Below are 25,302 nucleotides of genomic sequence, written 5' to 3'. Positions count from 1 at the left end.
ATTTTATATGTATTACATTATTCACTTTTTTTATTAGCCAGCAGCTACGTTTGCTCCATGAGCACTGCATCCAGCTCCAGCTGAGTTTCGTGGCATTTCGTAGATGTTGTCTGCTTTGATAGGTCGATTCTGCTTTGAATTTGGTCGCCTTATTGCTGCTTTTGCAAAAGTATTTAAACGTGTTTAATAGTATTTTTATTTGAGCTGTAGTGTTGTTTGTGTCTCCATCAAACATCTCTGATTTGTAGAATCATCATGCGTGGAAATTTTCGTCGAAATTCTCGTATGTTACGTCGCGGCGGGGCCGGTCCGATATTGATGGGAGGAAGACCAATGCATCATATGTCCGGCTTTAAACCTCGTCCTCATATTCTTCGAATGCCGTTTGATATGTTTGTTTCTGAATCATTTTACCCACGACTCAAACCCCAACCTGATGATAAAGATCTCACTCAAGCTTTGTTGAAACGGCATGCTGAGCTTGTCCCTCCTGCCAACGAGCAGACTTCCATTCAGTGTCTTCTTCTCAAAGTACAGGGGATTCTTGAAGGACTTACTGTGGCCCCAGGATCCTTTGAAGCTTGCGTAAGTGCATATTTTTTATGACTTTTTGTGCCTGACAAGTAACCACCACTTATTGTGATTTTGAATTTAATTTTAGCAATTGGAAGAAGTGAGGATTGTTGGATCCTTTAAAAAGGGAACAATGGTCTGTGGGCACAATGTGGCTGATCTTGTCGTCATTTTGAAAACTCTTCCAACACATGAAGCTATTCGTTCCCTTGGGGCCAAAATCTTGGAGGAGGTGCAGAAGCAACAAGCACAAATAAGTATATACTTATTATTGTTACTAGTGTAGTATATTATTGGTGTACTAGTGTATTCTTTAAAAATAATCATGCTCACTTGGTTTCAGATCATGAACTTGAGATAACTGACCGAGGTTTTAACATTCTCAGCGTGACTCCTCCTGAAAATACAAAAGCGGTCGTTCGAGTTTTAATTACAACTATCGGCCGCAACTTTAGGCTCATCAGCTCATCAATGCATCTAGACATGAAATATCTCCAGTCTCACTTAGCTGCCGTCCGACACAGGTAACATTTTTCTATCAAATTCTTGTATGGTTGTTTCGCTAAACATTATCAATATTCAGCCGATGGTTCGAAGAAAATGTTAACCACACATCAGTTAAAGTCCTGATTCGCTTATTGCGTGATATGAGGACACGCATAAAAGGACTTGAACCATTGAGCCCATGGATGATCGACCTTCTGGTAACTTCCAGTTTCTATTTATTGGTTTTCAGAGTTTACTAACTTGATAATTTTGTAATTACAGGCTCATTTTAGCGTACTCAACACCCCTAATCGACAAGCATTGTCCGTCAATCTAGCGTTCCGCCGTGTCATTCAACTTTTGTCAGCTGGATTCTTTCTCCCGGGCTCTTGTGGTAAGTCGACAAGGATAGTTTGCATTTTTCCAAGGAGAGATTTCTTAATTCAATTTGTCTTTAGGAATACTTGATCCTTGTGAGGTGGGAGCCATTCGCGTTCACATGGTAATGACGATGGAACAGGAAGACTTACTTTGTCGTACCGCCCAGAATCTCCTGCGGATTCTTTCTCATGGAGGCTACAACGCCATTCTCTGTCTTGATCAGAAAAATGGTATTTCAACTTTTAATCATATCCGTTGACGCGTCAATCTTATTTTCCAAATTTCCCTTTAGTGGATCCTACTGCTGAATTGTCTGTATGGAACGGCATCGTCGTCACCCCTCAGGACAGTGTCTACGATTCAACACTATACGATAGGAAAACCGGCGAGGAACCCGAAGACGAGGAAGTTGAAGAAGTTGAAGCCCCTACAACAGAGAAAGAAGCCGATTCTGCCATCTAAAGATTTGATGTTTCCGTGTATTGACTTTCGGTGTGAACAACAATGACTAGTTTGGTTCAATTATTGACTAGAAAAAAAAGATTTTTTGTGAGTATTGAGAGTTAAATGCAAGGATTATCATCGCCCGTGAGATCAACAGAATCGCAATTGATTGTATCAGTGCTTTCAAGAACAGGGATTCGGAAAAGTTGCCCGGCCGGCATGCAGATGCACAACTTGTATTCAGCCACTTTTGTTGCGTTGTGATCTTCAAGTCTCCCAGTCACGGCCATGGCGTCTACATCCATTATTACGCCATCAGATCCGTCTAAAATAATGCTTCCATTGATACTGCGCAACAGAAGATCCTGGTCGGCTCTCATTACAACTTCTTTGCCCCGGATCCTCATTCCCTCTTTGCCTTTCACGCGAATGGCTTTCTCTGATCTGATAAGTAAGGAGCCTTCCAACTTGCTAGTAATCCTGTTGGCCGTGGCTTTCTTGATGTGCAAGTTTAAAACACCTTTAGGCAAACCAAAATTAGGAAAAGTTGTAGAAAATGCGCTAGTCTTTGGGGTTGTGCGCGGTTCGAACATCTCGAAACCCTCGACTTTCCGAAATTCGACTTTATCTTGACTGATTATGATCTCTGGTTCTTCATCACTCATAACCTAAATGGAGTATATTTAATAGTTTTTTTCTTATTCTATTCTTTTTCTATTGGTTTTTTAAATTTCATTACCTTGAAGTTAAGATCATCTCCATCACTGGTAATTGTAACTGGGCTCTCTTTAAAGCCACTAATCATTCCATCAGCTTTCATGAGTTTGTTCATCTCCAGATCACCAAAAAACTTGATGAGATTTGCAGTGGGGACAACTTCAATGTTCTCCATTGATTTTGTAACATGAAGAACACTGTAAAAATGTCATTTCAGTAACTGGAGAAATTTTTAAAATTAAATGGTAATACCTGAAAATAGTTATGGTGAGAAAAAAGTTCCCTAATGCAACAACACACAAAACAAACACCAGCGCCCAAAAAGTATATCCTGTGTCCAAAGATGTTAAAAGTAAAGTGAATCCTTTCAGTAAAAGTGTTTTATTTAGTTCAACCTCTTGGCTGGTTCTTTGCCTTTTTAGTTTTTACATGATCTTCAGTAGCAGAATCTTCACAAAACTGTGGATTCAGTCTAAAAGGTGAAGAAATTATTTGCAATGTGTTTTTTTTTTTTTTAATTTTCGTAAGTGTAGTACGCGTTATTAGCCAAAGAAGGGCGGCTGACGTTCCGTTTCACCAAAGCTTTTTCAGCCCTAGAGAGGGTAGAAACCTGTGAGGGCACTCCATTATTGCAATCCATAGCTTGAATAGGTTATCAAATACAGAAATCTAGCCAAAATTTTGACTTGGAACACAACCAAAGAGTCTAGAAATCAAAACAATCACATTTATTGACGTAGCAGACAAACATTTAGAGGCTGGGGAGCGGCGGCGCTGTCTTTTTAAAAAATTGTAATTTAATCTTTGCATTTCTGGCATTTTATCGACAACGCTGTTGCAAAATTTTAGTCTGCTGACTCTGTTAGATGACGAAAATATTCGAACCAAAATAGAAGTTCCAATGTGTGAATTTCGTTGTTGGCGCCGAACCTCGTGCCGGCTCAAATGAGCAGCCTAATTTTAATCTGAAGAACTGATTCGCTATTTTATTTAAATTTTTATTGCCATGGCAAGTCGAGTCCGAGATAATAATGAAGTGTTCAAATCTAGCATTGAGAAAAACCTCTCTGCACTATTTGGTACACATAACTTGTATAGTATTTGCAAATATTGGAAAAAGTTTCATTCTTTTATCCTAATATTACAGATTGTGTGAAGGGTCTGAAAACCAATTTTGATGATACACAATTTCCAATTGATGATGACAACATCATGCTTCATCGACTTGGTGACAGATTGGAATTTTTGCTTTGTGTTGGACTGAGACGTATGCTATAATATTTATGGAATCATTTGAATGCATATTTATTTAGACTTTAATTTTTAGAAAGTTCTGGAGTATTTAGCCGATCAAAAAGCCCTTGGCATTACATCAATTCCTGCCTTAGCAAGTTAAAAAATAATCATGATGGAATACGTTTTGTCAGGGGATTGTCTGAGGTTTTTCCATTTCTAAATGTACAAGTATCAAGGAGATTCTTAAAGGCTTTATTTTCTTTTGTTAGCTAAAAACTCCCACAGGGAAACTCCGTTCTTTCCTGAGATTTTGCCTTGTGCACCAGTGTCTGGCGGACACTTTACAACAATGCACACTTTGTGAAGATGTGACCAGTGAATATTACAGTGCAAATTCTCTTTTTTCCAAACAGACTTGGAAATCAAGTTTTATTTCATCCCTCTACGAACTCAATGACATTCAGTACGACCTCGCACCAACTGGTTACGACTTGGATGTCGGTTGGCCCACTTTTGCTCGGTAATCTAGATAACCATTTCCCCTTTGCTCTTATTTTTCTTCTTTTCCCGTCTGTGTCTTTGTTTCTATAAGTACTTCCAGCGTCGTAATGAAGCTGAGGTCGCTGACTGTTGTTTTAAACACGCATGAGATTTGGAGGGGAGAGGGTGGGCCACTACTGGGTATCCGTCAGCGACTGTAATCTATTTATAGCCATAGCTTAAAGGTCGGCTTGCCGTGTTGTTGAGCGTCCGCAAAGGGCCAGAGAGTGTGAATTTCTCAAGCCCAGCTAACCGTGTACGTTCTAACTGTCTGTGCAGCAAACAGTTTGGCAGTTTCAATTGGAGCAGACAGCAGCGATCCTCTTCGAGGTTATCTCTCAGTCTACTCTCCGAATCTCAGGTAAAATTTTAACCCAAGTAAACAAAGTTTTGGTGTTGAGTAGGTGCCTTGCATTCCCTCCAGAGATTACCATTTCCCAGTGGAGTCTTTAGGCCTTGTTTCAATGACCTTATTCCTTAAGGTCACACGTTTATGACCTCGATGTCAATATATCCTCCCCAAACTTACCTGCTGGCTCGAACCAGTTCCAATGCAAAGATCGAACTTTTCGAGTTTTTCATTCTTTTATCTCACATGTTTCTTTTGTTTTTGTCTATTTGCTCGTCTGCTGCAATGCAGAGTGTCAATAGCTTTCGTAGTGAGTTGACTTCTCCTCTTTCCACTGGGCCATTGAATTCGACCATGGCCAGCAGCGTTCAGTCCAACAGTCCGTCGCCGCCGCCACCGGATGCGCACGAAATGGATCGGCTCATTGCGACCATTCGGCAGATCACCGAAGATAAAGAAGAATTACAAATACAATTGGATTCACTTTCCAGACAGTTGGGAGAGGTACATTTTTGAAGTTTTAAGCCATTTAACTTATACAACATTGATTTTTTTTTTGCTGTTTAGGAACGGGAAAATGGGAAGAAGGATCGTGAGCAAATGGAGGAGGAGCGACGCCAGTACCAGGAGAATTCAGCAGAGATGGATCGTCGTTTGGAGCTGACCCAGAAACAGGTGAGCCCCCAAACCCTTGAGAGTTTGCGACAAGCGGAAGCGCTGGGCAGGAAAATGTTGGCCGTCCGTGATGGAGAAGTTGAACTGCTCAAGGCTCAACTGGTCTCCACCGAGGCTAAAGTGGACGCGTTAAAAGAGCGACAAGAATTGCAAAAGGTGGTAATAATGGGTGAGGTTCGTAAGATGGCAAATCAATTGGCCGCCACTGAATTTCAGCTCAAGAAATGGAAGGAACTGGCCACAAATTGGTCACAAATGGAACACGCTGACGACGTTAAACTAGAATCGATCAAGGAGTTGGACGGAGCTGAAGAGCTGGGCAAGAAGTTGAAGGAATTGTTTAGTTCCCAGCAAACGGCCATCAAGGAGTTGGAGTCCATCAAAGAAGCCAACATGTCGTTAGCTAGGGCCTTGGCGCAACACGACCATCAACTGTCGACTGTAACCAACCAGCTGGATCAAACTTGGGTCTGGTTCTCCAAGCTGAAGACGCAGGCCAGTCAATTGCAGACGGACGAGTCGGTGATGCGCTACGACTTGAAGGAAAAGCGTAAACTCCTCAACAGTCTCAAAGAACAGTTGGAAGTGTCTAAACAGCAGTGGGAACGTATTCGCAATCAAAACGACGCCAATCAGGAAGAGTGGCAGTCCTTTCGGGACGAACTAGACGGTCGTAAAGTTGCCGGGGCCGCTTCGGTCGTACAAAACCAAGTAGAAGAAGAAGAAGAAGAAGAAAAGGAAGACGCCGCCGCCGCTAAAGAAAGGGAACCACCAGCTTTCGTTCCGCCCATTGATTTGGTGTCGGACATTGTCCCCAATCAAGTCGTTCACGACGATGATGAATTACCAGTTCCGGAATCATCGGCTTCGGCAGACGGCCGGCGTGAGGAGCGTTTGCAGCTGATGGAACAACAGTGTCGCTCTCTTTACGCCAAACTCGTAAATTCCACCAGCCGGAATGCGGCATTGGTCAGCCGACTGGCTAATCTCCACCAACACTATTCCATCAAAGAAGAGCAGCCGCCGTCATCGCCAACTGCTTCGACAGCGCCGGAAATGTTGGTCGAAACTGTGGCAGATCAAGTGAGCTCTGCATGGAGTGCTCTCGTTCTTGCATCATCCCCAATCTAACTCGATTGCCCAATCCATTTTTAATAATCGAATGACACTTTCTATGCCCTGATTTTCGTGTTGTGCAATATATTTCGTGGTTTTAATTCGAAACTTGTTGAATTGCAGGGGAAAGATGCCGAGGAAGTGATTCAAGAGAAAGATCGCCAGTTGGCCGTCGTTCAAGAGGAACTGAAAGCCATCAAATTTGATCAGGCCACTCGTCAGCTGGAAAAGGAAAAGGAAAATCAGGTAAAGAGAATCTTGGAGCACGACAAGCGAAAGTAGTTCAAATCAACCGGATGGTTGTCGTTATTCATCCATGAAGCATTGGAATTTTCTTCTACAGGCCTACCAACAGCAGGAGGAGCAACTCAAACTGGCACTCAGTCAACTGGCCGAAAATGGCCAGTTGATTGGGTCGTTGCAACTTCAGCTGAGCACGTTGACGGGTCGCAATCAGGAGGAGCGCCAGTTATTGGACAATCAATTCCGTCAAATGCAATTATCGCTGATGACTAGGAACGAAGAGTGCGAAGGTTTAGTCAACGAAATTCGTTCCGTAATAATTAATTAATTTTATTTTAATTACCCTTTCGGCAATTCTTGACATTTTTGTTTGAAAATTTCAGACGGTCGCCGAAATGGATCAATTAAGGACATTGTATTTAGAGTTACAAGAGAAATTTAAATGTTGCCAAGAAGCCGAATCACAGGCCAAGTCGGACAACCAAATCTTGCGGGAAGAATCTCTCATGTTGCGTGACAAAATAGTCCAGCTAATCAAGTAGGACTTTCTCAGAAATGAAATTTCTCTAGTAAAACCGAATAATTAATTTCTCCTTTCTTTTTCTCCTGGGAAAAAACTAAAAAGGGAAAAGGATTGTCTGTGGCAACGCAGTGACCGACTTTTACACCTTCAACGGATTCAAGCGACAGATCAGTGGTTGGCCGATGGATCCATCCGCGATTGTCAGAGCTGTCAATCTCGTTTCACCATTTTCGTCCGTCGCCATCATTGCCGCCTCTGCGGTCGCATCTTTTGTCACTCGTGTTCCGACTATTGGCTCAAAATCGCTTCCAGCGCTCGTCCCACGCGCACCTGTCACGAATGTTTCGCCATTCATCGGCAATTCAGTCAACCGGGCGCAACCGGCCAGCTGAGCGAACTCCCCGTGACCGACCCCTCGGATGGTAAAGATCTGACAACAGAACCAGTTGTCGTTCAATCACAACAACAACAATGTGAAGGTGGTTCATTGGCCGAGCCCTGCGCTGGATTCAGCGTCATAAGCGACGACGAGATTGTCCAGTCACTCAACGACTCGAGTCCATACAGTAGCCCACGAAATGGGCCCATCAAGTAACCTTGATTGGTCGTGTTATTTTGGCTTGATTAGTAATTTCACGTTCCTTGTTTGTTGTTTTTTTGTATCTTTCTCTTCTTATTCTAAAGTGAAAACATCCGCACGGCTGCCGTCCGCAGCTTCAGTTCATTGGTCCACGATGAATCCAACGAAACGAATCCGTCGGAAGCCTTTGTCAGCGCCGGAATGATTTACAGGATTCCCTTCCAGGTTGAACGGCCCGGTTGCGTCTTTCACTGGAAATTCAAAACCGATCCCAGGGTGAATATTTGAACTTGTTCGAAATGTTGAAAATCAGTTGGACTTATGAATTTTGTTTTATTTTTTAGAGCATCGCCTTCGCCATTGTAGGAGCTGAAGATGACAGCGAAAATGACGAATCCCTGACTCGCATCATCGTCGAGACGGCCCTACACAAGTCGGAAGAAGATTTCGTCCAAGGACAGGCCGAGCTGCCTCTATCCGGTCGCTACTACGTCTATTTCGACAACAGCTATTCGCGTTTCAATACCAACAAAATCACCTTCCATCTGAGTCTGACAGCTCCCAGCTTCCCCATTTGATGGATGGCAACTTCTTCTTCCCTGTCCTTATTATTTTTTTTAAATCTCAAAAGAGTGCTCGGATCCTCTCTAATTTATAATTTTATAATAGTGGTCGCTCCTTGTGAAGGTGCTAATCAAGCTGTTTCTCAAAAAATAGACACGTTTTTAAAAGAAATGGGCAAAGCAGAGAGAAAATGTTGAAATATCGATTGTTTATGAATGGGGAAAAAAATACGAAATTTCACAATTGGTTATACATCACTGTACAAAAGTTGGAGAAAAGTGATTGGTCAAATTATGTAGTAATGACTTAATTTCTGTTACTTTTTCATTTAAAAATTGTCTTATTATTTTATTTTCTTTTAGAAGAAGACGTTGAACTCGTCTTCCCAACTGAGTTTCTTGACCCGTCTGGGTAATGAGGCGTCGGTCGGCCAAACGGTCGATTGACTGCTACTCAGAAAAGTTCGATGGTGTTGGTGGTGCTGCTGCTGAGACATTGGTGACTCTTCGTTGTTGTTGCCGCTGCCGCCACCGGAAGAGATCTTGTGAGGACTCGTGCTGGCCGTCTGCTGCCTCGGCGGCGGAGTGGGTGGCGGCATGGGCGGAGGAGGCGGCGAGTTCTGGACGGGCGCAAGAGTCGGACTCTGAATGGGCACCACGCGGCGACAAGACGGGCGGGCCAGCGGGTTGATGGGAATGCGGCGGAGAGTCGCCGTGATTGGTGTCGAAGTGTCGCCACTGTAAAGTCCACTGACACTGACTTTCGGTTGCGGCTGGACGACGGTTAAAGGACTCGGTTGAGTCTTCTTCCGTTTGCTGTCGAAACAAAAAAATAAGCAAATTGATCATTGTGTGCCTTGCGGTTATTGCGTCACATCAGCATTACGTACTATTGACATAGGTAGACGGCCAAGCCGGAAATGATGAGAGACAAGATTCCCAGTAATATTCCCAGGATGATTAGCAAGAGTCCACTGCCGTCGGCCGTCGACAAGGTGATTCCGCTTCCGTTCATCATCAAGAAATCCACAGGTAAGTTGATCTTGAGCGGAACGGAGGCCTGTCGTGGAGGGATTCCGGAATCCCTGGCCACCACCATCAGATGGATAACAGTGGAATTGAGAGAGGATGGATCGGAGAAGATGACGTCGCCATTGTCGTGGACGTTGAAGGCCCTGGATTCCGGACCTTTCAACTGCAGATTCACTCGATCAGCTGCGTCGCCATCGTCTACTTGAACGCGACCGATGACGGATCCGACCGGCAAGGCCGATTCTTTGACGATGAATTCGTACTCGGCCAATTCGAAACGGGGATCCCAGTCGTTGACATCTAGGACGGTGACCTCCACCGTGGCCGTATCGTTCTGCCCGTTGGATTAATTGGGATTCCATCATCAGCTCAACACTTAAAAATAAAGGCAAGTATACTGTAAGTAGTCGGGAGCCTTACCGTTAGTCCATCCGTGACCCAAACGACGAATTGATGAGTCATTTGCGTCTCGTAATCCAAGTTGCGTTCCAACTTGATTTCGCCCGTCTTATCGACGCTGAACGCTTGTTCCGTCCCATTATGACTTTCCATTACGAAGCGAATGCTCTGTTGTTGGGTTGTTGTGTTGTGTGTTGTTGTCGGGAAATGCCCGCAAGGCAAACATGTCATTTTGAGGAGAAAAAAACGTTTAGGTAAGAAAAGCCTTTCTGTATAAATGTTTAATTGCTGTGGCAGGTTTTTGTGCGTAGGCGCCTACCAGACGAAGAAGAAGAGACTGACCTGATCGATGGGTTTGTTGATGGCCATAGCCAAAATGGTGGTGTCGACTGGAACGTTCTCCAAGACTTGAACCGAGTAGCGTCGTTGGAGGTATTGCAATTGAGGTGAAAACGACCAACTCCGGCTAACGGTTAGAGTGGTTAAAGCGTAACGGTCGAGGTTATCAACTTGGTGAGCCTTTAATCCGTTGAAACAAATTTCAATAATGCATTTTGAATTGAATATTTGAATTAGGCAATTGTAGGTAGGGAATTAGACAATTTACCTTGACGACGAGAATGACGGGCTGGACTAGTTCATTATCCTCCAAACTCCGATTTAGAGAAACGGAACCGTTTAATGGGTCAAGAAAAAAGTCCTGGTACTCGGCTCCTCCTTTATTTTAAAAAGAAAACGTGATTTTTTAAAAAACATTTTCTTTGTGGTTTTTTAGTTTATTGGAAGTCGGGAGTTAGAGGAAAAAACCCAAACGAGCAATTTAGAATGTTGTTGTTACCTGCGTTCCAGGCATAACGAATAGATGCATTGATTCCGGCGTCCTGATCAACGGCCCGCATCGGTTCCGGTCGGATTTCCAGGCCCGTTCCCTGGAGAAACAAGACAAAAAATCGAGAGTGAGACTTCTTCATTGTCTGGTGAGAAAAATAAAATTTTATATCTATATGTTTATTATTGTAGAAAGTAGGCTTTCTCCCACATAGTCGTAAATGTTATTACTTAGTACATTATAAGAGGGGAGTTGTAAATATTTTTTTACTTTTCGGGCCGGCTGGGGTAAATGAGCCCAGTAACGTGACTGGCCAAACAGTGGGTTCTGGTCGTCTGAATCGTTGACTTCGATGCTGACGACAGCGTCCGTGTACAAAGGAGGTTGTCCCTGGTCCTGTATTTAACAAATTTCCCACCGTAATGTATGCAAATTAAGTCGAGAGAAATGTGAAAGGTGTCTTGAATTTTAAAAATGGCAGACATTTCCGTAACAGGAAAAGGAGGAAAAGTAAAAAAAAAAGGACCTGCGCTCTGATTGCGATTTTGAAATGTTTCAGCGTCTCGTAATCGACAGCTTTCTTTAATACCAGGGTGCCCTCCAAGCTGCTGGTGAGCGCCAGCACGTCCTATTAATTAAATTGCCATTTTGTTACATTACGCGACACAAAATTTTTTCCACGACAATTAAAAAGAAAACAAAAATAAAGACAAAATTTTCATACCGAATAAGGACCCGGAAGAATAGAGTATTGTACAGTAGAATAAGGTCCAGGCTGATCGGCATCCAGCGCTTGAATTCCTTGTAAAACGACCGAACCAACCATCGTCGACTTTGAAACAATTGAAATTCGTTTAGAAATTTGAGTTGAAGGCAAATTATTAGGGCACTAAAAAAATAAATAAAAATACTTCGGAAATGTTGATGAAATAGGTCGAATTGCGGAAGATGGGCGAATTGTCGTTTGCATCCGTCACCCTGATGTTGACTGGAATCGTTAAACTCTTTTTTTTTTTTTCGCGTTTCACGTAGGAGCAATTTGTGTCGAAAGGGAGAAGAAGTAGAAAACAAAATGTTTTGTTATAGGAATGAGAGTAGTAATAATATAAGAAAAAAGAGAAAATTGATTACTGGTTCGGCGTTGGGACCACGTCGCTCGCAGGTAATTCGTGTCATCACCTGGGCAGGGCCGGTCAGACCCTGTATAATACGTAATCATACAAGAAAAGAAGTGAGTGTGTGTGTAGGAAGAAAAACGGCAGCATTGAAAATGTTGACGTCTGTCAGGGTGGAGGAAGAATGGGGGGAAATGTGGGTTAATTACTGTACCTCTTTGTCCAGGGCTTTAATGAGCGTGAGATTCTTAGTGTGCGTGTCAATGGAGACGACCGTTTCGTTGCTGGCCTCCAGGCGCATAGTGATATCGCCATCGGCACTCGGATCGCCCGCAATCCGTAAAACACCTGTGTTATTTTCACGTTATGTGTGTGTGTGTGTGTGTGTGCATATTTTGTTTGTTTATTTGTTTTTTCGCCAGCGGGTAACATGTTGTTGCATTAAAAAAAGAAGAAAGAAAGAAAAATAACAGTTTCTTTCAACAATGTCTGGAATGATGAGCGGGGGAAATACGGAAGAATTTAAATGATGTTATGTCCATACCGATAACGGAACCGACTGTGGCATTTTCACTGACGAAAAAGGTCTCGGCCGATCCTCCACCAATCAGGAAGCATCGATTATCTGAAGGTGAGCCAAACAAACAACAGTGCCACGAATTATTGATTGGCCGACAAGGCCGAACAACAAATTTCAGCTAATTCAATTTTACCTTGAGCCCCTGCTGAGAGTGGCGTCGACAATAACAGGAGAAAGGTGAAGGATCTGATCCATGGCAAATAGGAGCTCGACGTTTTCATTGTGTCATTCCGGTAGATGGCTCATCCGGTCTGGCCAACTTCCCCACCGAACAACAACAACAACACGCCAGAACAATTAAGTCGCCTAAACCACCCGACGAAGAAAAAAAGAAAAAGACTAGAATTATAACGGCGTGTGCTGATGTTTGGCGTGAATATCGATCTAACATGTTGCGCTGTTCAACCCAGAAAAGAATAAGAATTATTAGGCAACAACATCCTGTATATACGCGCGCGCTTCCTTCCTCCAGACAATTTCAACATTTGTTAGTGTGGTCAAAAAGAAGAAGAAGAAGGGGTTTCTTGGTTGGTCGATGACGGTATTGGTCGCAGCGGGGAAACGGTACCTGATGATCCAAAGCAGGAAATGGGCCGGTAAATCGCTCACAACTTAATTTTATTTTTTCCTTTTTTTTTTTCGACTCATAGGACCGGCCTTGCACTTGGAATGTTTCTACAGAATGGTTGTTTTTTCTTCTTAGTCTAGTATCAAGCCGAATGTCAAGACCGTTACGAGTTCTATATGCAGAAGGGCCGCCCGGCCGCCTTTATCAGACTGAGCTGTATAAAACCGCACAAACAGTCCATTGTTTGGGGTGGAGTTGTCGACCGCAGTCGTTCGTTATTTCGTGATCGAGCATCTTTTTTCTTCGTCAGATAGTTGACGATATAGTAGAAGACAGACACTGACCTCTAAATGCAATCAACGGCGACCTGCAGCCCCTAATCCCGCGTTCTTCTTCTTCTCCTTTTCTTTAATCTGTTTCAAGTCTTAACAAAAAAGAAGAGGAAATGATGATGACAGTTTTTCGTTCGTTCGTTCGCTTCCAGACATGCGGACGACGTGCCCTGGAAATTCGATCCGGCGTAGTGCTCCGGCTTTTGGCGCTGACAAATTGAATAATAAGAAAAAAAACCACTATAGACGTTGGCTATAGCTTATAGTGCTTTATGGGGCCGAAATTGTGAATAGAACACAGTTGTTACTTGAAAAGGAGAAGAAGTCAATAGGTTTCTTCTTCATGTTTGCTTCGGCGTGCATAACGAGGGGAAATAGACCGCGGCGCGGCTTCAAGGAAAGAAAAACCCGCCAACATTTTTTTCCAATCTTTTTTTTTTTTCATTTGTTTGCCGAGTTTGGAATAGATTCAATGAGATGTGACGACCTCCCGTTATAGCGAACTATTAACTTCCTCGTTCTCTCACCCTTCTATTTACCAAGGAAGCAAAAAAAAAAAAAAAAAAAACTGAAACGAAATTTGAAATGCAAACATGTAGTCTAGTAGTTTTCTCTGGTTTTTTTTCCTTACCAGCTTTTTCTTTATGACGTCTTCAGGCTAAACATTGCTCACCAAAAAAAAAAGTCGGCCCGGCCTCAATTTCCCATTCGTTACCGCACGCCTTCGCCGCCACACACATCTCTCAACCAACGCAATATTTCAAAACAATTATTCTCTCCATTGTCCTAGTAGTAATGGCAGTAGCAACACGCGTATCTGGGCAACCCAATTCCTCAAATCCCATTTCTTATTTTCTTTTTCGAATGAGTGAAAACACATTAATGAAAGTAGGAGAAAAGAAAAAAAGATTTGCCGAAACCCGGGATCGAACCAGGGACCTTTAGATCTTCAGTCTAACGCTCTCCCAACTGAGCTATTTCGGCCACACCACCTGCTGCTTGACGTGAGAAGTAAATCTCTTTTCTCAAAGTGTCGGCGATTTTTATAAAACGTTAATGGACCATTAAAACACGAAAACCAGTCAACGACACTATGAAACGGTCGTTGAGCATCCGGTCTTTGTCACACTGAGATATTTGCAGTCATTTGTGTTGCTGATTGTGTGAACACGCCCGACAACATCGACCATATCCTGTTCAATGAATAATGAATCGCTAATGTCCAACTGTTTAGAACCAGAAGCGGATGCCCATTGTCGGCCACTTAAGGAAACGGCGTCGAGATTTCGGGGAAACAGAAATTTGTGAATAATTCCCCTCCGGCCCCCGAAGAAAAAATAAAAATCCTGCAGCTATAAGTTTTCTCTGCTACGTGTGTAGTAGAAATTTGATGGGTCGACGACGCTATAAGTTCGGCGTGACCAATCAGCATAACGTGAAGAGAGAAAACTTCTCTCTCACTCCCGAGAAAATCGACATTTTTTTCCCTTCGAAAAAAAAAGGGCGGGGGGTCTACACTACTGCACACAGAACCAAAAAAAAAAACAACAAAGTGTTCGAACGAAGAGAGAGAAAAAAAGGGGGCCGGGAGGCAGAAGAAGTAAACGGAAACCGGAAACTGTCTGGTGCGAGGCTCGCAGGTGAAAACTGTTGAAGGGGGCAACATTATAGCCGTCGGAGAGGTGCATGCACGAGAGGGGGGTGCAATGGGGGGGGGAGAAACAACACAAAAAAGCGACTGTATAAGTAGAGAGTGTGTGAATGCCAAGTGAGTCGATATACACACACACTGCAGGGAGGGTGCCCTAAAAGACAAAAAAGAAACACACTAGGAGGGGAAGTCAGTTTTATAATACAACCACAATAAATGGCCGATTGTAGAACAACTGCTGTGCGACTCGGCGTCGCCGACGAAATTGTCATGTGAATCTATCGCTCTGTGTGGACTCTATAAAACGATGAGAAAATCCTTTTTGGTTTTTTGTTTTTTTGTTCGGCTTTTCTTATGAATTTTTATGTACGTCGTGTAATTAACTAGTAGGAATTTGGTGCTCTTTTTTTTACCTTTGGAGCTAATAGCCTTTTCGCCCGGAAGTTCGATTGGTATAATTCCTCTGCCAAATTGTTTTGAATCCACCGTCGAAAGCGTTGGCAGAAAGAAAAGGACACGCTAAATCGTGTGCACCACTGAGCACTCACTTTTGAGTCACGAAAGAGCAAGGTTTGTTCGCTTAATACCTGACACGACTATCGCTCACTGCTTACTAATTTGAAACATGCGCTACACACCAGAAGCCTTTACTCGCCCCCGTCTCTCTCTCTTTCTTCGGTAGGCGTGTCTACGTGGGCGGAGACTCTTTTCGTTGGCAACTGTGGAAATTGTTGAAAACATTGTTTCGTTATTTTATTATATTCTAGTTGACGATTTATTACTTATTAATCGTTTGATTTAAATAAATTTTTTGTATTTTGAAGTTTATTTCAAGTAAATTCCTTTTTCTAAAAATAAATTTCGATTCTAACTGGCAACAGAGCGCTTTTTGACACGTAGAACTGCTATTCGATTTCCCTATCTCATTGGCCTGGCCGTTCAGCGTTGCTCACCGACAGGGCTGTTCTTTTCGCGTTGGACCGAGCTATCCAGCTGTCGTCTTTTCCATTGTTTATCTCAAATCGTAACTTGTTAATTCCGAAAATGGTTGCTTCTCAACGAATGAAGGTGGCTAATGAAAAGGCTAGCAAGTACGTCACAATGAGAGGAAACGTCCCCAAATCAAGCGTAAGTCAAATTTGTTGTTTTCCTTTTGCATCGTCGTGTACACAAGTCACTTGATTGTAATTGCGTTTCGAATGGAGGTGCATTGACCTCAATATCTTCATGGCTTGCACTGTCTTTTTGATTGACAGCACTATAGTCAATTTGTTTGGCCCACTATTTTTCATGTCGACATTTTCAGTGACAATATTTTGACAGTATTTTTTCTTTTTTCATTTAGAAATCCAATGAAGATTCTTCTCCTGTTGGTCCATGGCTTTTGGGTCTGTTTGTCTTTGTAGTCTGTGGATCAGGTAAATTTTTTCTTTCAGAAACAGATTTGTGGTTGAACCAGGTATTAATCTCTTTTATTTCGTTCCTCATCAGCTGTTTTCCAGATCATTCAAAGCATCCGTATGGCATAGGAAGAAACTGAGCCCAAGACTGCACAAAAGAAATCTGGGGTGAGAAAAAAAACAAGAACTGATCCAAACAAAAAAAAAATATGAAATTTCTGTGTGTAAATGAACATTATAAATTTTTCATTCCACACTTGTTGAAAACATTTTCCTCATATTGCAACAACAGCTGAGGAATGGATGAGAATTGCAAAATATATTTTATGGACAGACATTGGAACAATTGTTGTTTTTAACCATTGTATTTGGCCTGTCGAAGAAGAAACGATCCATTTACCACGGTACACATCGAAATAATGGAGAAAAGGAAAGAAAAAAAAAACCAGTTGATTACTAGGAAAAATGAAATTTGGAGGGACTTTATGGTCCATACACACTTTTCAATTCAACAGAATCCTGTCCGGGACAAACGGAAATGAGAGAACGTTCAACAGTGAATGAAACAAATTTTGTTTATAGATGATTTTGGTTTGTTTTTCTTTGCTTGTTTAATCCTTTTCACGGTCGTAGCCATAGCTGTTGGAGCGAGATCTAGTAATATCTAAGAAGTTACATTAACACTCTAGGATATATTTATTAACTTGTCAAAATTACCGTCTTTCGCGGGAGAAGGAACGAGAAGCTCGGCGACGTGGCGGAGGAGAACGTGATGGGCTGCGGGTTGGACGACGACGTACGGGTGAGCGAGACCTTTGATTTTTCCAACGAAAACAAAGATAAAGTTAGTATCAAAATTCAACGATAGAAATGGGCGTTTCAAAAAAAGGAATCAAACCAATTTTACATTCCAAAAAAAAAGAAATTTCATGAAATAAGTTTCTTGTTTGTTAAAAAAAAGGAAACAAAAAAATATGATCTGACGTGTCAAATTTTCTTGGGCTGTTTTTTGCAGGTTTGAGAATGTAAAATACCCGTTTCGTTCAGTAGGAGTAGGAGAGAAGCGATGGGAGGTTGCGAGTTGTGTTGGAAGAGAAGTGTTGGTGAAATATTTTTTGATGAAATTTTGTGACTGGTGGTAGGTGGTCGGTGGGCTGAACGATTGGGCGCGACCCCAATAAAAGTCTGGGGTCGGCGGTGAAGAAACGCGCTGACAGGCGATCTCGGCCGTGACTTGCCCCCTGCCCCTCAAGTGTGTGATATTTCTGTTCCCCTCGCGAAAATCAAGAGCTGATCGACGTGGTAGATTTCTCTACCCGCCCGCGTCCACAGAGCCTGGAGGTAGCTGGTGTGTGGGTGTGGTTGGATGGATGGATGGACGAAAGCTGGCTATGCTCTGTTTCATTTTGCTCCGCCAAGAAAAAAGAATGGCGGCGCTTGAGGACGGCGCTGAGCTGAGCTGATTGAGCTGAGTTGGTGGACGACAAGGGGAGAGACTTGTGGTTGTTGGCAGGCAGACATGTGCCGCAGCAGTTAACCAGAAACAAAGAGGGGGTATGTTATTTCTTTTTTTTTTTTCAACCAAATACTACGGCTGTATGGATGGGGTAGTGGGGTAGTAAATCAAATGAAAAAATCCTGTGAAAGCAATAGGTTTTGATTTAAATAAGCAGCTCCGATATATATATATAAAATTTGATATGTAATAATCAATTTGATTGAAATTCAAAAGTAAAAAAAAAAGTTAGATTATTATTTTCAACCGTACCTTCCGCGGAAATCGGCACCGCCACGGGGCCCTCCGCGGCGATCACCTCCGCGATCACCACCACCACCTCCTCCTCTAGGTCCATTCCTCTCTCTGGCTCTGCCAGAAGACATCTCCACCCTCACACGAGAACCACAAATCCTCCTACGAGAAGTCAATAATTAATTTTACATAATTAATTACCATTGTATGTAATTTGGTTTCTTACGATCCATCCATGGCTCTAACTGCATCTTCAGCATCTCTGGGATCCTCATACTCGACAAATGCAAAGCCAGGGGGATTTCGGGCAACCCAAACATTTTTCAAGGCTCCATATTTGCTGAATGAAGCTTCCAAGTCACCTCTGGCTGTGTTATTGCCCAGATTGCCAACATAGACTTTGCATTTCAAATCCCATTCACGATGACGCGACATTCTAAAGAGGAAATGATAATTTTTATGTTGAAATCTGGGTTTGAAAATAACTATGCTCGATTAACCGCCATCTTGCTTGGCTAGCCCGACCAAAGGCATCACCAAAAACATAAAAAGCATTTCTAATGAAACGCACAGAAAAACAATTGCATACACAAAAATGAACTAACAAACAACAATAAAGAAGAATGTTGTGACTACCTTTCTTGTTCCGGAATTTTGAATGTATTTTCTTTAGCAAATTTGGTTTCAGTATCGTTTTCAACGAGATGCTAGATTAAGAGTAACCTGAAGCGGAGTGAAAACTGACTACGTCATAAAGCTGTCAACAAAATGGAACATCAGCGCTGCCATGCGGCAACAAAATCAACAAAAACATTTTTGCAAAAGACAAAAAAGTATGATTTTAAGTTTGTATTTGGAATAATGTGCAATTTTTAATCAAGGATTTTTTTATCAGATTTATATTAGAATTTTTTAATTACAATTAGATCGTCTTTAGATGGCGTTGTAGACGAGGCAACAACAGATTGATTTTCGAAAAAAGTTCGTCTGCTAAGCCACATTTTAGAAACCTTTTACAAACAAACTTGAGTTATTCATCCTTTGACGATTCTATTGAATTAAATTATTATTTTGATTTGGAGTTTTGAACTAATATTGGCATTCTACTTTAAAACTATAGTTGCTAATATAAATCCAATTATATACAAATAAAAGCGGTTCTTCATCCGTCACGTCGAAATACGATAGCACTATATCATTGCTTTGCCAAGTTTGAGGAAAATCTTCCCGAATGCCGAATGCTATTGATGTGTGTTCGATTTTGATTTTCTCAGAAGACAAGGCCTATGATGTAGATGCTCATTCTTCCATTTACACATTGTAATTCATAGATATTAAGACCAGTTAACTTTATTTGTGGATTTCCAATTCCACACCTTATCTTAAGTTTGGTTTCTACTCTGTGCATGACAGAATTTGAAATGGAAGAGATGAAAGATATTTTGGAAGGTTCACAACTAGTGAATGATATTGATCCCGAAGAAGATGACGCAGATGGACTGTACAAAGATTTCAGTAATATGCGAGAGTTTCATGTATTAGATGAAATAGTTGAAAGCAACGCTAATGATGACGATGAGTGTAAGGAAAATTCAGAGAGTGATTTCAGCAGTTCCAATGAAGCAGACAGTGAAGAAGATTTTGATATACAAGAAGATGAAATTGATGCTATGTTGGAAGAAGGTAACTTTACAAACTATTTGACATTTGTTGTGGATATTTTCTACCTGTAACTTGTAACTTTTAAGGTTTACCAGAAGAAATGAAATCAAGGAAAAAGTTCAAAAAATCAGATGGTTCTTCCAAGCCATCTGGTAATGGGGATGCAAGTATGGCATATGAAGAAAAAGAAAAAATTGTTCTTGAAGGTAACACTTTCAGGTTATTTCTTAAAAACATTTAATTTCAAAAGTTTTTAAATTGTTATATTGTGTTTTTAAGAAAAGGGTAAGAACCATTTTGAAGTTTTGCCTGAAAATTGGGTCCAAGTTACACACAACAGTGGAATGCCTATCTACCTTCACAAACCTACACGGGTTTGCACCCTTGCTAAGCCTTACTTCCTTGGACCTGGAAGTGCCAGAGTAATTTTTAAATTAAACATTACTTTTTTGTTTCTATTTAAACTCCTGAGTTCTGTATCTTTAGAAACATGCAGTGCCAATTAGCGCCGTACCTTGCCTACATTACCAAAGAGCCAAGGAGAAAGAAGAACAGAAATCCGAAGAGCTATTAGAAGCCTCAGCTAACACTGCAGCAGATGGTTCAACTGCTCATGTTGCCCCTGATATCCCCTGTGCTCGGATCGAATCAGTCCAAGAGAATCAGGCAGCACATTCTCTCAATGGAGTTCAGCTGCGCGAGTACTGCTCCAAACGATTTGATTTTAAAACCGTCCGCCTTATGCGATTTAAGTGAGTAATTTGCTTAAATCTTATTAATACCTACTCATTCATTCATCGTTAAAAAATTCATACAGAACATGGGCAGCTAGGAGAAAGCACACCAAACTGCGGAAACAACGACAGATTTACCCCCAATCTGGTCTTTCTTTGAATGAGGATAAGAAACAAGTGATTGGCACAAGCCAAAGCCCTGTTGAGGATGACGATGCTAAATTGTCACAGACGGCTGAACTGGGTCGACCAACTTTACCTAAAGGGACCAAACTTATAACCTTCCCTATCGGACATTCCATTCCGGCAACACACAACGATCCGACCTCCCAAAGCGAAGGACAAGGTGCTGCTGGTGGAGCTAATGGGTAAGTAAACATTATATATTGAAGGCTTCAATTGTGATAACAATTTCTTGTTTGTAAATCTCACAGTGGATCGCGACGGGAATGGATTATGAATCCGGCAGGGAAAAGTTACGTTTGCATCCTCCATGAATACGTTCAACATGCCCTTAAGAAGCAACCTGCCTATACATTTAAAGAAATTGGTATATTCCACTGTCCATAATGCAACGATTTTTTTTCAATGTTTTATCGGATAATTTTTGTTCGACAGAGAATGCAGCAACGCCTTATAGTGCTACGGTATTGATTAATGGAATGCAGTACGGTACTGGGGTCGGTTCGAGTAAGAAAGCCGCCAAGGCGGAAGCAGCGAAAGCGACACTAGAAGTTCTTATTCCACAGATGAAGGAAAAAATATTGGACGAGGCGGAACCAGGTCACAAGGGACCAAATCATCAGTCTGACTTAGATCTATCCGTACGTTGCATTTAATTTTGCTATTAGATGCATTGAATGGTGTAACTTACCGTTTATTGTAAAGCAGTTTTTCAACGAAATTCGAATAGAAGACCCTCGCGTTGCCGAACTGTGTGCAAAAACGAGCGAACCATCCCCTTACGCAATCCTCCTCACATGCCTTCAAAGGTGATTCAACAGTTTTTCTCTTTAGCGTATTGAACGATTTTCAATAATTATGAATGTTGCAGAAACTTTGGTTTAGGCGATAAGAACGTCAAGTACGAGCTCAAAACATTGAAACATCAGAAAAACGAAGTAATAATGACGGTTGGAAAGCATACAGTTCAAGTACCATGCAAGAATAAAAGAGATGGAAAGCAAAGAGCAGCCCAGGCCATATTGCAGGTAAATTGTAATCAACTTGAACATCAGTTTCAGATTTTTTTAATTTTGCGATTTGTTTTTCTTCATCTGGGAGAAGGCGCTGCATCCTCATATTTCTAGTTGGGGTTCATTGCTTCGTCTTTATGGTTCACATTCGCTTAAAACAGTAAAAGAGAAGAAACAAGAAGAACAGCAAATCACTCTACTCCAAAGCAAAGCAGCTGTCAACGCGCCCAATTACGCCATTCTGAACAAGCTTAGACAAGAAATGTTGAAGTTACGACAGATGAGGGTACGCAACGGCAGCTGTGATAGGGATATTTGTTGGAACAGAAAATTTATTTACATTAAATTTATTGGATACATGGCACTTTTTCATTGAAGTTTTCTGTTTATAGGAAGCAGTGCAGCCGATTGGCCGTTTCATTCCACCGGATGATGTTGGCATGCCTTCAACCTCAGGCGCCGATCTAAATAATGTCGATCTCTAAGTCAAAATCTCGAAGTGAAATGGTGTAATCGCTCCCTAGATGAATTTAAACCAATATGAGTGTGTGGAAGAAAGGTAACTGCAGAATATTTACACAAATACTCTCTCCCTTTTCTCTCTGTGCCACATACTGAACATCAATATACGGTCTTACTCGGATTCTAAAGGAAATTCGTGGTGGCTTTCGATCCAGGTGACCGGTTGGTCATTGGGAATACCATTCATCGTCCTTTCGTAAAACAACGTTTGATTCTCCGAATTAATCAAAATCACAGTCTGTGTTCTAAATAAGATTAAATGTTAAAGAGTTTTGATGCACAAGATACTTTACATTGTCCTTACCTAGTCCCATAAAATTTAGGAATATCAACGAATATGGCACTTAAACACTCCATGATAGGGTCAGAACCTTTCATTTGTTCCACTATTCCGGGATCAGGCCAATGTCTTAATTTTGAAGTGATTAGTTGAAGAATAATTACTTAAGTGATTCGGTTTACATACTTTTCTCTGTTTCCTAGTAGATCAATCAGAGAACATAAAAGTTCTTTTCTGTTTTCCCACTTATTAGTTTGTTGAACAATGGCCTCGAATTGCTTTTTCCCATTCGCTATCTTATTCCAAGTGATCCCAGGAGCGTTGTTTCCTAAAGCGTGAACTCCAGGAGGAAGATAGTCTTCATGAAATCCATCGAATTTGCTACCCGCATATGTCAGCGTTCCCACCTTAGGCTCTCCACTACGTATACGGAGTCAATTAAATTATGCAGTGCAGAAAACATTAGAATTTTTCACATTAGTAAAATTACTTTGTGTCAAAAACAACAAGTCTGAAAGTTTGTTGGCGGTTTTCATGTCTTTCCTTGACAATATTGAATATTCCTTCCATACTTTCGTTCATATTGGTTACCCATTCAACTGCATAGAAACCTCTTCCTGAAGTGGGGTCAGCAACAGCAATTGTTTCACTGTCACTTTGACCAACATTTAATAGTACACTGATCCTGCCATGTTTGTTCATAGCTAGCCAAGTTCCACCTTCTTTTCCCGGCTGCATATCTTGTCCTAGGAGAGAAAGTTGTGTCATTATACAAGAACAAGAATATTTGATTCTGCTTATAAACTTGCCTCCATACACTCCACTGTGCTTTGGTAACCACTCATGGGCTGGTAGAGCAGGCCTTGAAAATGATTCATCTCGGTTACTGGCAAGAATTATTTTATAACCACCAGGTTCAGGTTTAGGATTCACAAATGCAAATAAAATACACATTTCACTGTTTTTTTCTTTTTTTTTTTTCCTGTACAGGGGATGATTTTACACTGGACTTGATTTACAGTATGCTCATCAATTCTGACTAACTTCACGAGTGGCAATGTCACGTCATCCCAAACTTTAAGGCCGACTATAAGATTTAGAGAAAAGAGACCTTTAGAATGACCTGATAACTCTGGAATGATTATTCAGGGAGAATCAACTTCAAGAAAATGGACTCAAAAGGACGAAGGACATGTAATGTTACATAACATAACATATAACACGTGTACTATTGACTTTCTAGTTTAGATTTCCAACTCGATTTGTCTGCAGAACTTTTATTTATTATTATAATTATGTCCATTGATCATCGACAAAACATTTAGCAAACACAACTGCATGTGACATCTGACATGACGTAAGCAAAGCAGACGAAAATCGGGGCTTTCGTCTCATCTGTGTAGATGTCACTGAAATCGGTTTGTTTTGAAAATCTTCCTAAAAATCCAGTCACTTTTTATATTCGTGAAAATCCGACCCGTTAAATGAATCGGTCGATTCCTTCTTAACAGCCGGCTTTTAAATGAATTCCTAACTCAGTTACCATTTGCCTGACGCAAAAAGAAATAAAATGAACCTATTTTTAAGTTAATCAATGACATTTGACAAGGCTGCATTGGGTTTTCAAATTTTAGTCTGCTAGCAGCTCGGACATACTCGAACCCCAACAAGTCTGGATTTGTCTGTCAGATGACTTTAAAATCAACACAAGAAGCATTCTGGATTTGTTTGCCTGATAAGAAGAAATTTTACAGCACTCCCTGCCTATTTACAAATTGTGAAGAAAGATCTACGAGAAGATGTATGTCATGATTCATGTTTAAATGAAACAACTAAAACATTCTGAGGAACATTTTTTTACAATTTGACAGAGATACCTGATAACTCTTTTCATTGAACACTCATTCAGTAGTTCTGCCAGTGCTTAAAAAACCCTGATAAGAAATCAAATTTGAGTAAGTAAGGTGATTTTCTCGATGACGGAGAGAATTCAGAGAAAGATTCGTACACTCGTACGTTACTTTAGAATGTCTTCAAAAGTTAAATTTTGTTATATTTTCAACATGTTCCAACTGATGCAGTGTTTATTAATTATTTTTCAATTACCATTGTAGAGTTCAACCTGCAGACGAGCCGGCCAGTTTGCATGTCCTTCACGCTTGAAGGCCACGGGGATCATTCCGTAAAACTGTCATGCGGTGATGTCGAGGTTGGGTGAGAATCGTGCAGTGGTGTAGAGGTTGGGTGAGAACGACACGTGTTGCATCATTATGAAACAGGTACAATAGACGGAAGCCAATCACCATTTGGTATTCATTTTGATATTGGTTTTTGTAGACCCATCCCTAGCAACGTCAACCTGCAGAAGGAAAGGCCAGTTTGCATGTCTTTCACATTCGAAGGTCACGGAGATCATTACGTAAAACGTGTCATGCAGTGGGGTAGAGGCTGGGTGAGAACGACACGTTTTACATAGCCACGCCCATTTGGTATTCATTTTGATATTGGTTGTTGTAGAATGTAGACCCATCCCCAGCAACAACATCAACCTGCAGAAGGAAAGAAAATTTTCCTTCACTTTCGAAGGTCACGGAGATCATTACGTAAAATGTGTCATGTGGCGTAGAGGTTGGGTGAGAACGGGACGTGTCGCATCATTATCAAGCAGATACAATAGCCGCAAGGCTTTAAAGGTGAAGGGATGAAACAAAAAATCTATAAAAGGAGAGAAAAAAGGCGGTGGAAAATCAGTCGAGTGAGGATCGCCGACACGGCAACAACTGTAGCGCACTATTTGTCACCAACTGTCTCCTCCATTGTAAAACC

The 25,302-nt window shown here is 41.5% G+C and overlaps 8 protein-coding genes and 1 long non-coding RNA gene across 15 annotated transcripts; 5 read left to right on the top strand and 4 right to left on the bottom strand.

Moving 5' to 3' along the window:
- Positions 1-58: 58 nt before the first annotated feature.
- Positions 59-1,962, top strand: LOC124341123 (interleukin enhancer-binding factor 2 homolog). The gene is made up of 8 exons (XM_046794064.1): positions 59-180; positions 247-585; positions 662-830; positions 917-1,097; positions 1,157-1,277; positions 1,342-1,453; positions 1,518-1,670; positions 1,733-1,962. Exons 2-8 carry the CDS (start codon positions 256-258, stop codon positions 1,900-1,902), a joined length of 1,236 nt encoding a protein of 411 aa, XP_046650020.1. The 5' UTR covers positions 59-180; positions 247-255; the 3' UTR covers positions 1,903-1,962.
- LOC124341212 (beta-sarcoglycan-like) lies at positions 1,900-3,370 on the bottom strand. The gene is made up of 5 exons (XM_046794219.1): positions 3,138-3,370; positions 2,997-3,073; positions 2,854-2,932; positions 2,624-2,798; positions 1,900-2,552 (listed from the first exon to the last, which is right to left on the bottom strand). Exons 1-5 carry the CDS (start codon positions 3,239-3,241, stop codon positions 2,004-2,006), a joined length of 984 nt encoding a protein of 327 aa, XP_046650175.1. The 5' UTR covers positions 3,242-3,370; the 3' UTR covers positions 1,900-2,003.
- Positions 3,371-3,456: 86 nt separating this feature from the next.
- Positions 3,457-8,598, top strand: LOC124340816 (FYVE and coiled-coil domain-containing protein 1-like). Of its 2 annotated transcripts, none has more exons than XM_046793513.1 (13): positions 3,457-3,680; positions 3,749-3,868; positions 3,929-4,041; positions 4,107-4,357; positions 4,657-4,738; positions 5,018-5,230; positions 5,294-6,484; positions 6,641-6,763; positions 6,861-7,073; positions 7,144-7,298; positions 7,386-7,874; positions 7,968-8,139; positions 8,208-8,598. In XM_046793513.1, exons 1-13 carry the CDS (start codon positions 3,608-3,610, stop codon positions 8,439-8,441), a joined length of 3,429 nt encoding a protein of 1,142 aa, XP_046649469.1. In that variant the 5' UTR covers positions 3,457-3,607; the 3' UTR covers positions 8,442-8,598. The 2 variants fall into 2 exon arrangements, with proteins under 2 accessions (XP_046649469.1, XP_046649468.1); XM_046793512.1 differs by having other exon boundaries at positions 6,840-7,073.
- On the bottom strand, positions 8,484-15,531 carry LOC124340916 (protocadherin-like wing polarity protein stan). Its single transcript, XM_046793722.1, has 15 exons — positions 15,346-15,531; positions 12,515-12,687; positions 12,346-12,426; positions 12,016-12,149; positions 11,818-11,886; positions 11,598-11,690; positions 11,411-11,518; positions 11,213-11,314; positions 10,957-11,082; positions 10,696-10,786; positions 10,465-10,574; positions 10,200-10,376; positions 9,879-10,025; positions 9,317-9,792; positions 8,484-9,242 (listed from the first exon to the last, which is right to left on the bottom strand). Exons 2-15 carry the CDS (start codon positions 12,600-12,602, stop codon positions 8,786-8,788), a joined length of 2,259 nt encoding a protein of 752 aa, XP_046649678.1. The 5' UTR covers positions 12,603-12,687; positions 15,346-15,531; the 3' UTR covers positions 8,484-8,785.
- LOC124341523 lies at positions 10,242-12,350 on the top strand. Its single transcript, XR_006918414.1, has 4 exons — positions 10,242-10,370; positions 10,434-10,560; positions 10,633-10,834; positions 12,028-12,350. It is a non-coding gene; the product is annotated as an uncharacterized LOC124341523 (long non-coding RNA).
- Positions 15,532-15,854: 323 nt separating the features above from the next.
- On the top strand, positions 15,855-16,669 carry LOC124341451 (stress-associated endoplasmic reticulum protein 2-like). Its single transcript, XM_046794554.1, has 3 exons — positions 15,855-16,060; positions 16,278-16,350; positions 16,424-16,669. The coding sequence occupies exons 1-3, from the start codon at positions 15,977-15,979 to the stop codon at positions 16,459-16,461; spliced, it is 195 nt and encodes a 64-aa protein (XP_046650510.1). The 5' UTR covers positions 15,855-15,976; the 3' UTR covers positions 16,462-16,669.
- Positions 16,670-16,681: 12 nt separating this feature from the next.
- On the bottom strand, positions 16,682-18,861 carry LOC124341378 (RNA-binding protein 1-like). 2 transcript variants are annotated; one of them, XM_046794472.1, is made up of 5 exons: positions 18,719-18,861; positions 18,309-18,518; positions 18,101-18,244; positions 17,050-17,145; positions 16,682-16,996 (listed from the first exon to the last, which is right to left on the bottom strand). In XM_046794472.1, exons 2-5 carry the CDS (start codon positions 18,515-18,517, stop codon positions 16,987-16,989), a joined length of 459 nt encoding a protein of 152 aa, XP_046650428.1. In that variant the 5' UTR covers position 18,518; positions 18,719-18,861; the 3' UTR covers positions 16,682-16,986. The 2 variants fall into 2 exon arrangements, with proteins under 2 accessions (XP_046650428.1, XP_046650427.1); XM_046794471.1 differs by having other exon boundaries at positions 16,682-16,986.
- Positions 18,862-19,060: 199 nt separating this feature from the next.
- On the top strand, positions 19,061-22,317 carry LOC124340954 (microprocessor complex subunit DGCR8-like). 3 transcript variants are annotated; one of them, XM_046793805.1, is made up of 12 exons: positions 19,061-19,402; positions 19,496-19,765; positions 19,831-19,950; positions 20,024-20,166; positions 20,231-20,496; positions 20,562-20,846; positions 20,913-21,028; positions 21,097-21,302; positions 21,367-21,470; positions 21,533-21,689; positions 21,766-21,960; positions 22,067-22,317. In XM_046793805.1, the coding sequence occupies exons 2-12, from the start codon at positions 19,504-19,506 to the stop codon at positions 22,157-22,159; spliced, it is 1,947 nt and encodes a 648-aa protein (XP_046649761.1). In that variant the 5' UTR covers positions 19,061-19,402; positions 19,496-19,503; the 3' UTR covers positions 22,160-22,317. The 3 variants fall into 3 exon arrangements, with proteins under 3 accessions (XP_046649761.1, XP_046649759.1, XP_046649760.1); XM_046793803.1 differs by having other exon boundaries at positions 19,061-19,765; XM_046793804.1 differs by having other exon boundaries at positions 19,062-19,765; positions 21,370-21,470.
- Positions 21,987-23,816, bottom strand: LOC124341234 (transport and Golgi organization protein 2 homolog). Of its 3 annotated transcripts, XM_046794243.1 has the most exons (7): positions 23,637-23,816; positions 23,286-23,563; positions 22,967-23,222; positions 22,663-22,896; positions 22,501-22,605; positions 22,313-22,441; positions 21,987-22,194 (listed from the first exon to the last, which is right to left on the bottom strand). In XM_046794243.1, the coding sequence occupies exons 2-7, from the start codon at positions 23,428-23,430 to the stop codon at positions 22,161-22,163; spliced, it is 903 nt and encodes a 300-aa protein (XP_046650199.1). In that variant the 5' UTR covers positions 23,431-23,563; positions 23,637-23,816; the 3' UTR covers positions 21,987-22,160. The 3 variants fall into 3 exon arrangements, 2 of the variants coding, with proteins under 2 accessions (XP_046650199.1, XP_046650200.1); XR_006918201.1 differs by having other exon boundaries at positions 22,253-22,441; positions 23,286-23,813; XM_046794244.1 differs by having other exon boundaries at positions 22,261-22,441; positions 23,286-23,814.
- Between the last annotated feature and the right edge of the window lie 1,486 nt (positions 23,817-25,302).

This window comes from Daphnia pulicaria, chromosome 5 (genome assembly GCF_021234035.1).
Source record: "Daphnia pulicaria isolate SC F1-1A chromosome 5, SC_F0-13Bv2, whole genome shotgun sequence".
Classification (NCBI taxonomy): Eukaryota; Metazoa; Arthropoda; class Branchiopoda; order Diplostraca; family Daphniidae; genus Daphnia; species Daphnia pulicaria.
This window is presented reverse-complemented; position numbering and strand designations above follow the sequence as displayed.